The 17547-nt window shown below is 40.3% G+C and overlaps 1 protein-coding gene across 5 annotated transcripts in view; it reads right to left on the reverse strand.

Annotated features, from left to right (window-relative positions):
• Positions 1–17547, reverse strand: part of pde8b (phosphodiesterase 8B) — a 305815-nt gene that overhangs the window by 37465 nt on the left and 250803 nt on the right. For all 5 annotated transcript variants that reach the window (XM_043707150.1, XM_043707141.1, XM_043707159.1 and 2 more), the window contains exons 8-10: positions 15160–15300; positions 9428–9516; positions 2152–2206 (exon numbers count right to left, since the gene is read on the reverse strand). In XM_043707150.1, the coding sequence (XP_043563085.1) occupies positions 2152–2206; positions 9428–9516; positions 15160–15300 (285 nt within the window). The remainder of the gene's footprint in view (positions 1–2151; positions 2207–9427; positions 9517–15159; positions 15301–17547) is intronic.

Raw genomic sequence — 17547 nt, forward strand, 5'->3', positions numbered from 1 at the left:
TTTAAATGAATACTTTGGATCGGTGTCCATTAGTGAGCGGGACAATGGGTTATAGGTATCAGGGAGAAGGCCTGTGATACAGTGAAAGAAATTAGCACAGACAGAGAAGAGGTTCTGAAAATCCTGGCAGGGTAAAAAGCAGGTAAATCTCCAGGACCAGATGAAATGTATCCCAGGTTGTAGAGTGAGGCAAGACAGAAATAGCAGGATGCTTGCAGAACTTTTCATTTCCACTCTGGCCACTGGAGAGGTACAAGGACAGGAGGACAGCCAATGTGGTACTGTTATTCAAGAAGGGAAAAAGAGGTAAACCAGGAAACTATAGGCCAGTTAATCTAATCTCAGTGATGGGGGAAACTATTGGAAGTAATTCTGAGGGATAAAATTAATCTGCACTTGGAGAAGCAGGGATTTATCAAGAACAAACATCATGGTTTTGTTAAGGGAAGGTCATGTCTGACCAATTTGATTGAATTTTTCAAAGAGGTGACTACAGCGTGTAGATAAGGGCAATACTTTTGATGTAGTCTACTTGGATTTTAGTCAGGCTTTTGATAAGCCCCTGCATGACAGACTAATAGCAAAAATAAAAGCCAATGGGATTCAAGGAAGTTTGGCTAGTTGTACTCAGAATTGACTGAGTGGCAGGAACCAGAGGGTGATGGTTGAGGGGTGTTTTTTCAACTGGATGTCTGTGTCTAGATGACGTCATACAGGAGTCAGAGCTGAGGCCATTGATGCTTCTGCTTAAATAAATTATTTATAATTAAATATAGAAGTGTTGATCATTAAGTTCACAGATCATACAACAATTGGCGGGGTGTTAAACAGTGAGGAAGATAGCTTTAAATTACAGAAGGACATAGACAGGCTGGCCAGATGGAACTGATCAGTGGCGAATTCAAGTCAAGTCAATCTGAATAAATGTGAGGTGATGTACTTGGACAGGACAAACAAGGCAAGGGAATATCCAATAAACAGTAGCAGCCTGGGATGTACCTGAAAAGAAGGATCAGAGGAACTTGATGTGAATGTATACCAGTCCCTTAAAGTATCAGGACAGGTGGATAAGGTGGTTAAGAAGGCATTTGGAAACCTCCCTTTATTAGCCTAGGCATAGAGTTTGAGAGCAGGGAGGTTACGCCAGATCCGTATAAAATATGGTTATGCCATAGCTAGAGTATTGTGAGCAGTTCTAGAATCCACATTATAGGAGGTATGTGATAACATTGGAGAAGGTGCAGAGGAAGGTCATCAGGATGTTGCCTCGGCTGGAGAGTGTTAGCTATGGAGAGAGATTGGACAGATCAGGGTTGTTTTCCTTCGTGCAGAGGAGATTGAGAAGAAACATAATTAAGACGTATAAAATTATGAAGGGCACAGATTGGGTAGATTAAGTGACCATTAATCAAATGTCAGCCGATATGGCGAGACAACAGCCACCGTGGCACCCAACTTTATGAGATGCCCTTACTGCCAGCCTGCACCCATAACATTTCAGTTGTGTGATCTATCCTGAATGTTCACTTTGTGTGACGAATTGGTGGAACCAAATACCATTGATAAACTTGGCGAGAGGAGGGGAGGGAATGATAATTAACAGAGAAAATTGATCAGAAGTTAAAAAAAAATCTTAAGTTTTAGAAGTAGGACTCCCAATAACAGAACACCTAAATTGGCAGTAAATCTTCCTGCTAGTCCCAGGGCTCCTCTTCCAACATCCTGCAAAATTTTCACACCGCTTCAGAAATATGAACAAGGTACATTTCACAGAAATCCAATTACGTAACAAGATTCACAATGGCAGAGCTTCACAATGATTATACGTGAGTATAATGGAGCACTGAATGGGTGAAACTCCAGTTAAAGCTAATTGTTTAGAAATTGAAGAATGACTGCAACAGCTTCAATAGGGACAGCATTAATTAGGTAAGTTAAGAATGAGAGTTTAATAGTGTTTCACTATTCAAACCTCAATTAAAACTACCTAATTATAAAGAAATATATCAGCAATTTTAAATCCTGTAAAACACAGTAACATGATAACATGATATCTACGATGGCTTTCATCAGCACTGTCAAAGTTCACATATAGTTCAATTGATGCCTTCAATAGAAAAGAATGAAGAAAGTGGCAACTCAAAATCTTACCTGCTTATTGTTGTCACTGCACAGTTTCTTGATTGACACAAAATGCCTAATTTTCCTATTGATAGAAGAGAAAGTAATTACATTCCCAAATCCGGTGAAGCATCACAAAACATTTGATAGAGGATCAAATATGGCACTTCTTCAGTTTACTAAACACCAATGATTTAATGTATTCATTAGTGATTTAATGAGGGAACAAACATTGGATTCCCCACCCACTGTTTGCACTGTTTAGGATTTGCATGCTTCTATTTGCTCCTCAGTTATTTTTATAGTCAGCACAACAACGCAAGAAGATATTTCAACAACATTTGAGAAGTCTGTCCTGTCACAATGTAACACACTGTGCGCCATTCTACCACTAGAAACCTGATTTCACTGAAGTTGCTTCATGCACTAGTTTAATGCTAGCTTTTGGGTCTGTACATTAATATTATGGGCTGTAATTTCTAAAATATATTTTCTACACACAAAACTGTGTTTATTAGAACTCTAATAGATATAACTGGAATTCTACAATTGTGCTAAACTATATATAAGGCTGAATTTCTTTACAAAATTTGCAAAACAATTGCTAGTTCAGCTGATATTTTCTGCATTATTAACTCCCTTGCTCAGAGGATTACCAGAGGATTAATGCCAAATTATTTGTTCAGTCCAAACTGTAAGGCCCATTTCTCCAGGTTTTAGATCATAAAACATCGAGCCAGACGTAGGCCACTCAGCCCATCAAGTCTGTTCTGCCATACAATGAGATCATGGCTGATCTGGTAATCTGAAAATAACAATCTAATAATCACCAGATGTACTTTCCTATCTTTTCCCCTTTTTTACACTTTTTAAAATCTCAGTCTTGTATACATCCAATGATTCGGCCTCTGCAGTAAAGAATTCCACCCAGACTCTCTACCCTCTGAGAGAAAAATAAATCCTCATCTCTGTAAGAAATTGGTGACCCTTTACTCTGAGATTATGATCTCTGGTCCTAGACTCTCCCACAAGGGTAAATAAACTCTCTGCATCTATCCTGTCAAGTTCCCTAAAAATTCTATATGTTCCAATAACATTACTGTCAGTTCTTCTATAATGCAAGGGTTGTGTTCATGTGCAAATCTGCGTTATAGCAAATCACGCTTTAGAAACAGTGCTTAAAGTGTTGGTGATGGAATCATGTTACAGCCAACACACATTTTAAAAGTTTATTCTTTAGAAATAGCATCCCCAATTCGTCAATTGTGTTACAGCAAATTTGCGTTGACAAAACGCATGTTATAGCAGAACGGTCTATACTGCTCTTTCTTCTACACTCCGATTAGTGCAAACCCAACCTACTTGACGTCTCATAAGAAAATCTCTACATAACCAGAGTCAATCTGCAAACCCTCTCTCAACCACCTATCAGTGTATCTTTCCTTAAATGAGAGGCCCAAGACTGTTCACAGTGTTTCAAGTGTACTTTGATGAGTCCTTTGTATAGACCTGCCTATTTTCTGTTCTCCATTCCCATCGAAATAAAAGCAATAGTCCATTTGCCTTCCCTTTCACCCTCTGATCTTGGATGCTAACTTTCTCTTTTCATGCAGTAGGACACCCAAATTCCTCTGTGCTGCAGCTTTCTGTAGTCTTTCCCAATTTAAATAATGTTAAACTCCTCTCTTCTTCCTGCCAAAACGCATAATGTCACATTTTCCCACATTGTATTCCAAGTACCAACTTTGTGGCCATTCACTTGATTTGTCTATATTCCACTGCAGACTCTGAGTCATCCTCATAATTTGTATTCCTACCTATTTTTGTGTCATCCACAAACTTGATGATAGTACCTCAAGAAATGCAACATAGCCCTCGTTCAGAAAAAAAAAGCAACTTTGAGGAAGCTCCTGTGTGAAGGGGGATAATTCTTTGAGAATGCCCGTTTTCCAAGGGCAAGTACCGAACAGGATCTGGAGAAAGGAATGCCAATGATTTCAAGGCCAAAGACCAATTCTACTTCCTGAACACACCTGCCAAATGGGTGGTCAGAGATGTGCCTCTAGGATCAGGCTCATTAGCCTCACAAGAACCCATAGAATCTATGACCAGTGACACTGAATTTCCTAGGTTGACTATCATACTCATTAGCGAGTGATGCTAATGATACCATTCTCTTTGATTATCCAAGTCATCCAGATATATTATAAATAATTGTAGCACCAGCATTAATCCCTGGTGAAGTCACCTTACAGCACTACATGTTCAATAAATAACAAAAGAAGCACTCAGTAGGCAAGAGTTCAGTAAATCAACAAATAACCAACATATCAAGTCAAAGATCTACATTGTTACCATACATAGTCATGGATTTTAGTAGACTACTGACAGGAGCAGACCCCATCATCATCAAAGGTGATAATGCCTTGGCAGATAATCCAAAGAAATTCTATAGGTACATTAAGAGCAAAAGAGCAACTAGGGAGAGAAAAGGGCTCCTTCCAGATCAACGAGATTGTCTATGTGTGGAACTACAGGAGATGGGAGAGATGTTAAATGCATATTTTGTGTCAGATTTCACTGTGGAGAAAGACAGGAAGCTAAGGAACTCAGGGAAATAAATACTGATGTCTTGAAAACAGTCCACATTAAAGAAGAGGAAGTGCAGGATGTTCTAAAAAAACATAAAGGTGGATAAATATCTGAGATCTGATCAATCCAGGAGATTGTGGGAAGTTAGGGAAAAAATTGTAGGGCCCCTAGCAGAGATATTAGTATCATTTATAGCCAGGGTGAGGTGCAGGAAGACTGGAGGGTGGCTAATATTGTGCCTTTATTTTAGAAAGACTAAGGAGAAACCTGGGAATTATAGACCAGTGAGTCTGAATCAGTAGTGGGTAAGTTGTTTGAGCGGATTCTGAGAGACAGATTTACATGCATTTGAAAAGGCAAGGACTGATTAGGGATAGTCAGCTTGGCTTTGTGAGTGGGAAATCATGTCTCTTTTGAGTACGTAATCAAAGGTTGATGAGGCAGAGTGGTGGACATTGTCAAAGGCTTTATCAAAGTCCATGTGAACAAAGTTCCGCATAGTAGACTAGTTAGTAAATGTAGATCACACAGGATTCAGGGTGTGAGTTTGTCAATTGGATACAAACTTGGCTTGATGGTAGGAGACAGAGGGTGGTCGTGATTGTTTTTTTGGGGTGGAGGCCTGTGAACAGTTGTGCTCCCCAGGAATCGGTGCTGGGTCCACTGATGTTTATCATTTATCTAAATAATACTAATGAACATTTAAGAGGCATGGTTAATAAGTTTGTGAATGACACCACTATTGGTGGTATTGTGCACAGTGCAGAAGGTTCTCTAAGATTGCAAAGAGATCTTGATCAATTGGGCCAATGGACTGAGGAATGGCAGATGGAGTTACCTTTGGATAAATGTGAGGTATTGCATTTTAGTAAAGTGAACAAGGGAAGGATTTATATAGTTAACGATAAGGCTAGTGTTGTTGAATAGAGAGACTTAGGGGTTCGGGTACATAGTTGTTTGAAAGTTGTGTCACAGGTAGATTGTGTGGTTAAAAGAAATTTAGTACCCTTGCCTTCATTGCTCTGACCATTGAGTATAGGAGTTGGATGTCATGTTGTGGTTGTACAGGGTGCTGGTGAGGCCAGAATTGGAGTACTGTGTCCGGTTCTGGTCGCCCTGCTATAAAAAGGATATTATTAAATTGGAGAGGATTCAGAATAGATTTACAAGAATGTTGCCGAGACTGGAGGATTTATGTTAAATGGAAAAGCTGGATATGCTGGGACTTCTTTCACTGGAGCATAGGAGGTTGATAAACCTTATAGAGGTTTATAAAATCACAAGGGGCACAGATAATGACAAGATCAAGGGTCTTTTCCCAAGGACAGAGGAATTCAAATTAGAGAGCATATTTTTAAGATGAGAGGAGAAAGATTTAAAATGGTCCTGAAGGCAACTTCTTCATACAGAGGGTGGTTTGTATGTGGAATGAACTGCCAGAGGTAGATCTAGTTACAACATTTAGGATAGGATAGTGAAGAACGCTTTTGGTATACTTTCCTTTACTGGTCAGAGCATTGAGTACAGGAGTTGGGAGGTCATGTTGCGGCTGTACAGGACATTGGTTAGGCCACTTTTAGAATATTTTGTGCAATTGTCGTCTCCCTCCAATAGGAAGGATGCTGTGAAACTTGAAAGGGTTCAGAAAAGATTTACAAGGATGTTGCCAAAGTTGGAGGGTTTGAGCTGTGGGGAGAGGCTGAATAGGCTAGGACTGTATTCCCTGGAGTGTTGGAGGCTGAGTAGTTACCTTATAGAGGTTTAGAAAATCATGAGGGGCGTGGATAGGGTAAACTGACAAGGTCTTTTCCCTGGCCTAGGGAGGTCGAGAACCTGAGGGCATAGGTTTAGGGTGAGAGGGGAAAGACTTAAAAGGGACTTAAGGGGCAACGTTTTCACACAGAGAGTGGTGCGTGTGTGGAATGAGCTACCAAAGGGAGTGGTGGAGGCTGGTACAATTGCAACATTTAAAAAGCATCTGGATGGATATATGAATAGGATGAGTTTGGAAGGATATGAGCCAAGTGCTGGCAAATGGGACTAGATTAATTTAAAACATCTGGTCTACATGGGCAAGTTGGACCAAAGAGTGTGTTTCCGTGCTGTACATTTCTATGATTCTGTAACATTTAAAAGATATTTGGACAGGTAAATGAATAGGAAAGGTTTCGAGGGATATGGGCCAAATGCAGGCAAGTGGGACTAGTTTAGGTCGGGAAACCTGGTTGGCATGGATGAGTTGGACTGAAGGGTCTGTTTCAGTGCTATGGTGCGATATCTCTATGATTCTATAACCCAGAAAGTAGTACAAAAGACAGAAAATGTGCAACCATCCTCAGTCAGAAGTGTTCTTCCTTTTCCTGTCCTGGTTCTAGAAAGCTCATCTGCACTGGACGTTGGAAAAAGTACAGGCCCACCAATGTCTTGGCTGAAGTGCTGAAGATCTCTGCTCTAGACAGTCTTCAAAATTGTTCTATGTCTGTTTTGCCATAGACAGGTGATCCAAAAACATTCTTACAGATCAACCCAGCTACATAAACAATATATATAGGTCTTTAATTGTGACACACTCAATCACTGGTATGCTCATAAGATTGGATTACTACAGTATTAAATGAAGACAAAACAGACAATTAATTATTTCAATTCTACTATGAAAATTCGAAGTGGTGTTTAATAAAATAACCCGCTTTTGTTCCTCATTATTATTTATATTCAGGCATGTAGGAGTAGTGTTCTTGTCAGTTGGAGAAGAGCAAGATTAAAGCTTATTGAAGAAAGAGATAAATATTCCATAGTATTTTTATTGGATTGATAATTAACCATTGTGTGAACAAAGATTTGTAGGCTTGGCATAGCTACTTTGTAAGTTTACCAGTAATTTTATAAGTCTTTTAAAAATAGAATTCGAACATTGATAGTGAAAACTGGATCATTCTTGTGTCATTGCTCTGCACATGTCAGGAAGTAGGATATACCATAAGACAGAGGAGCAGAAATTAGGCCATTCAGCCCATTGAGTCTACTCTGCCATTCAATCATTGCTGGTCAGTTTCTCATCCCCATTCTCCCACTTTCTCCCAGTAACCCTTGATCCTATTAACAATCAAGAACCTATCTACCTCAGTCTTAAATACACTCAATGACCTGACCTTCACAGCCTTCTGTGACAATGAATTCCATAGATTCACCACTCTTTGGCTGAAGAGCTTTCTCCTTATCTCTGTTCTCAAAGGTCTTCACTTTACTCGAAGGCTGTGCCCTCAGGTCCTAGTCTACTCTACCAATGGAAACATCTTCCCAACATCCACACTGTCCAGGCCTTTCAGTATTCTGTAAGTTTCAATTAGATCCCCCCCCTCATCCTTCTAAACACCAAGTATAGACTCAGCATCCTCAAATGTACCTCAATGTTAAACTTTTCATTCCTGGGACCATTCTCGCGAATGTCCTCTGAACACGCTCCAGGGCCAATGCATCCTTCCTGAGATATGGGGTCCAAAACTGCACACAATACTCCAAATGTGGCTTGTACAGAACCTTGTAGAGCCTCAGAAGTACATCTCTACTTTCATATTCAAGTCCTGTTAAAACAAATGCCATAATTGCATTTGCCTTCCAAACTACTGACTCAACCTGCAAGTTTACTTTGAAAGAATCCCAGACTAGAACTTCATGTCTCTTTGCACTTCAGACTTCTGAATTTTCTCCCCATTTAGAATGTAGTCTATGCCTCTGTTCTTTTGACCAAAGTGCATGATCTCACACTTTCCCGCGTTGTACTCCATCTGCCACTTCTTTGCCCACTCTCCTAACCTGTCCAAATCCTTCTGCAGCCTCCCTGCCTCCTCAATATGACCTGTTCCTCTATTTATCTTTATAACATCTGCAAACTTAACCAGCATGCCCTCCATTCCTTCATCTACCTGGTTAATGTATAAAGTCAAAAGTGGTGCTCCCGACACAGAGCCTCGGGGAACACCGCTTGTCACTGGCTGCCATCTCCAAAGGACCCTTTTATCCCTACTGTCTGCTTTCTGCCAGACAGCCAAGCTTCTATCCATGCTAGCACCTTGTCTCTCACACCATGGGCCCTTACCTTACTCAGTAACCTCCTGTGTGGCACCTTGTCAAAGGCCTTCTTGAAGTCCAGGCATATAACATCCATTGGCTCTCCTTGACCTAACCTGCTTGTTACCTCCTCAAAGATCTCTAGCAGATTTGTCAGACATGACCTTCCCCTTGATGAAAGCATGCTGGCTTTGCCCTATTTTCCCATACAGGATGTAGGACTTAAGAGCAATGTCAGCCCTTTAGCCCTTTGACCCTGCTCCATCTAATCATAACTTCAGGCTAATCTGGTTTTGGTCTCAACCTCAATTTCCTGACTGCCCCCATTAGCCTTTAATTCTCTTTTCCATCAAAAATCTAATAGGAAAGTAGAATTTAGAAGTCAGGTGACATTAAATCTAGAAGTTTTATTTATTTTTAGTTAGGTTTTATCTTCATTCATGGGATGTAGATGTCACTGACTGATTTTCTTTTTTGGATTGACATTTAGTTCCCATTCCTAACTGCCCTTGAGAAGCTGGTGGTGAGTTGCCTTTTTGAAGCACTCCAAGTCCCTGTGGTGTAAGTACACTCACAATGATGAGAAAATTTCAGGATGGCTTCTCCAGGTTGTGTTCTTCAGGTATTAAGTGATGATACTTACCCTCCTTGGCCTATTACAGGTGTAATTTTCACATCTTGCTGTATACTGTCTCCTGTTTTCTGCCTTGCATAGTAAATTCCATGCCATTCCTGTTAAAATAAATCATGGATTATCTGTCAAGTTTGGAATAGCTGAGGATATTATTTCATGTGTCTTTTTGTGTGGGTTTCTCACAACTGCCAAAAGTAGGCTATCAAACAGCATAATGCAATCTCTTTAATATTCCATGCTGCTCATACTGGACTCAAAATATTAACTCTGTTTTCTCTCCAGATCTGCTGCATTTCTCCGGGTCTTTTCGCTTTTAATTTGCAAGAACACCAGAACGTGCAGTATTTTGCTTTTACACAAATTTCTCATTTCTTCTATTCACATTCAATTTGAAGGACAATGTTGCATGTGAAGTCTGGAGTTTGATACATTGGGAAAGTTTTAAAAATAATAATTGATATACTTCCAGGTTAGACTGGATGTGTTTCAAGTCTGAAATTTGGGTTGGGCATCAGTTTTGAATTTAATAACAACCCAAAAAAGCTGGAAGTCTTTTGTTATAATGTAAATTAGAAACACTTCAATTCAAAAAAAAGCTTAGTGTCACAGTTGTTTAAGGAACTATTTTGCACCTCCTGCTCTTTATGTCAGGGATTGAATCCAGCCTCAGGGAGGTAACTAATGACCAGGAATGGTCATTTTCAGAGACATTTCTGCATTGCTAGTGTAGCTTTTTTTTGGAACTTGACTGCCTCTTAAAAGCTTCTTCCAGCACAGCCTTGACTTTGAGGCTGGTGGATAAAGTACTGGAGTAAGCCTTGCAGGTATCCCTTGCTTGAGTGGAAGGGGGGTGACACCTTTCCCAATGGCCTCCTTTCCACTATTGTTCCTTCCTAGATCACCAGAGTCTGTCTCTGTAGGTGCTCTCACCAACTCTGGCCTCTCCATCCAGTTCCCCCATTCCCTTCTCTTCACCCCAATTGGACATCACCTTCTCTTTCCATTTTGAAACCCCTCTACTTACTTGGTCCAGGACTCCAGGATTGATAATCTGGGGACTGCTTGTGTACTCAGTCCTGGCCATCATTGTCATTGGCACTGCTGTGTCTACAAAGCCTCCGGCCAATCAGATTGATCGGCAGCTCTGTAAGACGGGACTTGCATGGAATGTTAAATACTTGCGGGGTTGCTATGTTCAGTGGGATTTATCCCTTTCTGAATCTTCAGATGGCAGGGTAGGAAATATCACCAGCTGAAAAATCCTGACCCATGTTTAGATCACAGCTGGTACGAGCTGATTGTTCATTGGGAGTGAATGGCCTCCTTCTGCGATTCTGTGGTGCATCCATGGAGAAATAACAAGGCAAGGGAGTACGCAGTCAATGGTAGGATCTTGCAAAGTACAAAGGATCAGAGGGAAGTTGGTGTGCTTGTGCATAGATCCTTGCAGGCAACAAGGCAAGTGAATTGATTCATTAGGAAGACAGTGGGATATTATTATTAAAGGTTACTTACAGTGTGGAAACAGGCCCTTCGGCCCAACAAGTCCACACTGACCCGTGACCCACCCCCCTACATTTACCCCTTCACCTAACACTATGGGCAATTTAGCATGGCCAATTCACTTAACCTGCACATTTTTGGATGAAACCGGAGCACCCAGAGGAAACCCACGCAGACACGGGAGAATGTGCAAACTCCACACAGACAGTTGCCTGAGGCAGGAATTGAACACGGGTCTCTAGCGCTGTGAGGCAACAGTGCTATCCACTGTGCCACTGTACCACCCTGGTGGTGTTGAAGACAAGAGCAGGAAGGTTGTAATGGAGCTGTATAAGCTGTCATTTAGACCACAGGTGGAATGCTGGGTGCAGTTCTGATCACCACACTATAGGGAGGATGTGATTGAATTGATTAGGTTAGATTTAGATTTAGCTTTACTGCAGAGGAGATGCACCAGGCTGTGGCTTGGGCTGGAGCAATTCACTCAATTCCTCATCATCTCCATTGGCCAATGTACACAATCTCTATGACAGTAAGCTTTGACATTTGTATAGGTCAGGGCTATTGTGGTAGTTTTGATTTGGGGGAGAGCGCAGAGTGGCATGGGGTCTACTGACAGCTACTTCACTCCAAGGCCACATGGACAATTTCTTGGGCCACCTTACTTAAGGTCAGGATTACAAATATGCATGGGAATGTCTTTTGTCAGGTTTGAAGGTCATGCTGAAATAGCCTTTGTAAGGTTGGTGGCAGGGAGATGTCCTCTCAGTAAACACAGCAGTACGGAATCTCTTAGAGCACTCCAGGTGCCCCCTCTGATGGGGTAACCTAGACCTTAAAGGGGAATGATACCACAGGTGAAGCATCCTTTCACTAAACCTGTGTACTTTCGCTCGCAGTTCTCACAGATCAGCTGCAATTTGAGGAAGCAAGGCAAAGGCCAATCCAACAGTTATTCTAGCACTCCTACTAATGCAAAAGAACAAATGCAGAAGACACCAATAATGACAACAGCTGGCTGCCACTTAACTTACAGAGAAAGAAGCTGCAGGATAAGAGCTACTATGGAGAGGAGAGATCATGTACTGAGGTGCAACTATCTGTAGATAACTGAAAGCCAGTGCAAAGTTCTTGGAAAATGGATTAGATGGCCAGCACAGATATAATGTGTAAAAGGGCTTCTCTTTGTACTCTATGACTCTGTCATAGACAATGCCACAAGTTTAACTGCAAGTGTGACACTTACTGAGTTTTAGACCATTTTGATCCATTTAGATTGCTCCTGATGGTAGCTCTTGCAAAATCAATTTCCCTTTCTAAAACCATTCGTCACTTGCCAAATTGCCTTTTCAACACAGAGTGGCACAAAGTTTTTTTTTCACTGAAAAGCCACACTTTGCCTCACTTTTGAGTACACAGGAGAGAGGAGTTGTATTGAGATTAACACTTATTCAACAGTGCTAGTGACTTACAATGAGAAGCACACTGCAAATTACTTTTGTACAATGTTTCTCTCATGAGGAATAATACCTCAGAATGCTTAAAAATAGTTGGAAAACTGATATACTGTATCTGGTATGGCAAAGAGACACTGTGAGGTGAGGAACAGTTCTCCCCTCTGTCCCTGTCTATCCAAATGTCTCCATTTGGGGCTCTACACTTTTGCTTGATAACTCCCAGTGGGAGGATCTATGATGGTAAAAGTATAATATGAAGGTGACAAGAAGCTGGATGAGGAAGAGCACATAGAGAAGTGAGGAAAGGCATCAAAAGATTAAAAACTGGGAAAGAAATGGAAATGTGTGCAGACTGAATAGACAAGCCCAGAAAATACAAACATAAGCAGAAGGTGCTAGAGGAGCTGAGCAGCTCTGGCAGCTTCTGTGGACAGGAGAGAGGAACAGAGTCAACTCTTCTTTGGAACAGCCATACTGGTCAGAATCATCTTGGACTCCAAACGTTAACTCTGATTCCCTCTCCACGGATGCTGCCAGAAATGCTGAGTTTATCTGGCACACTTTGGTTTTATTTCAGATTTTCAGCATTCTCTGTACCTTGCTTTTACCAGAAAGTAGCAATGCTGTGGGTGAGTGAATTCAAGCAATGATGAGGCACAGGGTATGAGGGCTCAGGAGCAGTCTGGTATTAAAACAGTGGAGAGTGCATGCAAAGATCCAAAGCAGGAATGGGCTACTAAATTAGAGTGGACTACTAAATTAGAGTGGACTGAGATGACGTAGGGATTGGCAAATACTTTGAAGAACTCTGAATCTTAGCTACTGAAGTATGCGATTGTGGGGACCATATGTGCCATGATTTTTTTTTATTATTCACCCATGGGGTGTGGGATTGTTGGCTAGGTGCATTGTTAAAGATATACTAAAGCTTTTGTAGGAATACTGAAGGAACGTCATTGGAAAGGTCAGGCCTTGAGCTAATGAATGCAGACAGCTCTATGATTTTGGTAGCAGAAGGGAGATGTGTGATACAAGGAGGCATAGATTAAGGAGACATCTGCAGAATGTATAACAATGATGATGATGATGATGATGAATAATTTAGTTATGATTTCAGTGTCACATATTAATGTAGTGGGAAGAAATCTGGTGCTCTATCAGCATCTTCGTAGAATATCTGAATCTGCTATGTTGTAAGTAAAGGTTTCTTTTGTGAAATGTACCCAAGACTTGAGGAGTATTATTTGCAAGAACTAATTGCAGTTAGACTCCATGCACTTAATAAAATTAGGAGATAGTACTGGCAATGATTCAGATAAAAAAGGGGATATTGGGTTAATGTAGTACAGGATGTCAAGGTTCAGCATTTCCTGTATGTAACTTGGGATTGCGGTTCAGGAGAGGCTAAAAGTTTGGAAGAAAGTTTGAGAGCCAAAAATGATAGCCTTGGACTTCGAGAGGACATTTTATCATGGTTTTGATATCAGTCACCTTTAGGGTCGTTGCTGAATTAGGCAGTAAGGTCTAAATGGGCTTGATGAAATCTTGGAGTTTTGCAGATAAAGAGTAATCATTTGACAGTAATGTAATGCCAAAATCCACTTAATATAAAAGTCTTGAGATTTGCAATTGCAATCTCAGCTTAAGGAGTCACTGATTTAAGACAGAGATGAGGTGGAACTGATCTCAAAGGGCAGTGAATCTATCAAATTATTTAACCCATTGGGCTGTTAAGGCTGGGCCATTGAGCGTATTTCAAACTGAGATAGACCATTTTTAATAAGTAAGGGAATCAAGGGCAATGGAGAAAGGGTAGGAAAGTGGAATCGATAATTATCTGACCAGCCATGATACTCTTTACTTCTGAAGCAGATTCAATGAGCTGTATAAACAAAAGTGAGGGCTGCAGATGCTGGAAACTAGAGTTTAGATTAGAGTGGTGCTGGAAAAGCACAGCAGGTCAGGCAGCATCTGAGGAGCAGGAAAATCGATGTTTCAGGCAAAAGCCCTTCATCCTGACTTTTCCTGCTCCCCAATGGGCTGAATAGCCTACTTCTGCTCCTAAGCCTCATGATTTTTTCTGCATAATTTTTTGATGCATTTGTATGCTATCTTGTTGTTAGCAAGTAATTAATGTAAAGACTCCTAAGATATTGAAAAGAAAATAATAATTTTCACCCTTATTGTTGAGAAACAGTCACTAAATTCATGGCATCAAGAAACTATAATTTTTAAACAAAAGTTTTACTAGGAAAACAAACAGATAAGTATTAGTATTAACTCTGCATTTTCCCCATAGATGCTACCACACCTGCTGGGTTTCTCCAGCAATTTCTGTTTGTGTTTAAAGTAAGTACTAGATTATATATGTAGCCATCTCCTGATAATTCAGACAATTATTTGGCAAAGAAGTTTACATTTTCCAATAATTTAATTCAGCAACATCTGACTAAACATGGTCACGGTAAATCTAGTCTTTTTCCTGTTCAGTGCATTTGGGTTCAATTCCTCTGTTTTTCACAAATGTTTCTGATACTTCTACCATTACCTGTGTGACAATTTCAACAACCCAAAAAGTGAAGTTTAAGGGTAAAAAGACTTGCATTTACATGTTATCTTAGAAAACACCAAAATTTGGGAAAACAGTTCACAAATAAAGAGGTACTTGTGGAAATGTAGTCACTGTTGTAATGTAAGAAGATATGACAATCAATCCGCACCAAAGAAAGATCCACAAACAGCAATATGGTAAATATGTCAAGGACGATAGAGAGTACTCACCTTTCCTTTCTTGATACATGTGTTTATTGTATCAAGAAGATCTGCTTTATTTTTGTCACTTTTGCGTAGTTCAGTAAGTTCTTTGCCAATCAGCTCCCCTTTATGATAACCCATCATACGTTCAAATGCTGGATTCACATACTGCAAAGAAAATCAAGACTCAAGTTAATTTTCTGATGAAATTTGCCTCATGTGTTGAGGAAAGCCGTATCCGAGGTTGTTATTTCTGGTCATACTATTTGCAATCACAGTCTATCATTATCAAAGGCTATTTTTCTCAGTAAAATTACTGAAATTGCACGTTTTTCATCAAAACTTATAATTCCTATCCTAATATAACAGCATCATAAGTATACGTACACCACATGGACTGCAATGATTCAAGAAAAGAGAGACAAGCAAAATAAATGATACAGGTCCTGAAAATCTAAGTCTACTCAAGTATGTATCTACTTTAACAGCGTCATGAGATGAGCAAAGACTAGGTCAATCCAAAGATATGCCAGGACCAGCCCCAGAGCCCAAAATTCATTCAGTGCCCAACCTGAGGATGAACTGTTGACTGTCTCCAAATATCAACTGGTGTAGGAGGAGCTAGACCAAGAGACTCAAAATATTATAGTTCCCACCTCATGGGCCATCTTTGTAACAATGTAATGTGCTTGGTACAATAAAAGTAAAACTAATAGTTTGGTAAATGTGTAAACCATCTATTTTGGACAGCTGAAATTTTACAGAATTTTAAAAACTCTCTTGGAGAGGCTCTCTTACAAAGCGCTAAGCAGGATCACCCAAGTGATGTTTTGATTTGAAGACATCCAAGATCATTCATTTTCCCTGGCCAGGATATCTCTTCTGGACTTATTGTGGAAATAAGGGGAAACCACAAATGGGGCAGCACAATTGCCAATGATAATCATATCAAGTGATCTCCCATATCTATACACAGGAGAAAGTGAGGACGGCAGATGCTGGAGATTAGAGTCGAAAAGTGTGGTGCTCGAAATGCACAGCCAGTCAGGCGGCAGGAGAATCGACATTTCAGGTATAAGCCCTTCATCAGGAATCATATCTATAGATACTTTGGCAGAGACAGCACTACATGACTTTGCAGGAGTGTCTAGGAAACGTATGTGCTGCTGCAACTAATTGCAAGATCTTTGTTTTTGGGCTTTCTCCTGGGCCAGGTTCTTTGCTTATGGAGTAGGTTTGGCAGAAAACTCTGAGACTTCCCAGTCAGGCCTCTAAGTTTACATTACAGTCAGATCCTGACGTCCTATTTTACTCTACTCTAATGACTACTTTTACAACTAACTGCTATTTTTTTGTAGATTAGATTAGATTCTCTACAGTGTGGAAACAGGCCCTTAGGCCCAACAAGTCCACACCGACTCGCCGAAGAGTAAACCTCCCAGTCCCATTTCCCTCTCACTAATGCACCTAACACTACAGGCAATTTAGCATGGCCACTTCACCAGACCTGCACATCTTTGGACTGTGGGAGGAAACTGGAGCACCCAGAGGAAACCCACGCAGACACTGGGAGAATGTGCAAACTCCACACAGACATCATCCAAATCAAATTAGAAAAGCAAATACCATTATAAACACGCAAAAATAGCAATAACACTCAGACTTGGTTTTATTGTAGTCAGAAACCCTAATTTGTAATTGTATTGCAAGGACTGTCCCATGTGCTGTTCTGCATTGCACTAAACAAATGAAAGGTGAGGATGATTCTTATAAATGTTAGTCACTGGGAAAACAAATATTAAAACTAGACTGATTTGCAAACCTCCAAGTCCCTTAACATCTGTTGCAATAACTAGTTGAGAGATCTTGCACTGCATTATGCTGAGACTGGTTGACACATAGTGATTGATAAGCTATGGTAAAATAATGTTGAAGTGTGGGAGAAATGAAACAAGAATTTTAATTTTAAATGTTTTCTTTAAAGTTTCTTCAACTTGAATGTTTAGATTCATGAAGCTGAGGGAGATTAATACAAGAAGCTGTTATTCTACCTCAGTATCAAAGTGACTGTAGAAAAACTACACTCAAAGTAATGCTTCCCCATTTCCTGCTGATAACCTCTAATGGCAAATCATTGCTACTTTAGTTTGAAGAAGTTCTATGGATTGCAAAGTAGTTTTCTACATTGACTTCATTTTATGGCTGCCAGTTTAGGGGCGATTTTCTGAGGGGATTATATGGTTTTGAGCCTTAACCTATTAGAAAATGGATGGAGATTGTTTAAGGTAATCAAGCCTAAGGCACTTACAACCTGTGGAAAGGGCTTCCATTGAATTTGTTTGACATGATTCAAGCTCAAATCTTAGAAATCCCAACTTACAATGTTCTAGGTGACGCCGTCATTCAGTATGAAGT

Source organism: Chiloscyllium plagiosum, chromosome 2, assembly GCF_004010195.1.
Source record: "Chiloscyllium plagiosum isolate BGI_BamShark_2017 chromosome 2, ASM401019v2, whole genome shotgun sequence".
In the NCBI taxonomy this organism is placed as follows: Eukaryota; Metazoa; Chordata; class Chondrichthyes; order Orectolobiformes; family Hemiscylliidae; genus Chiloscyllium; species Chiloscyllium plagiosum.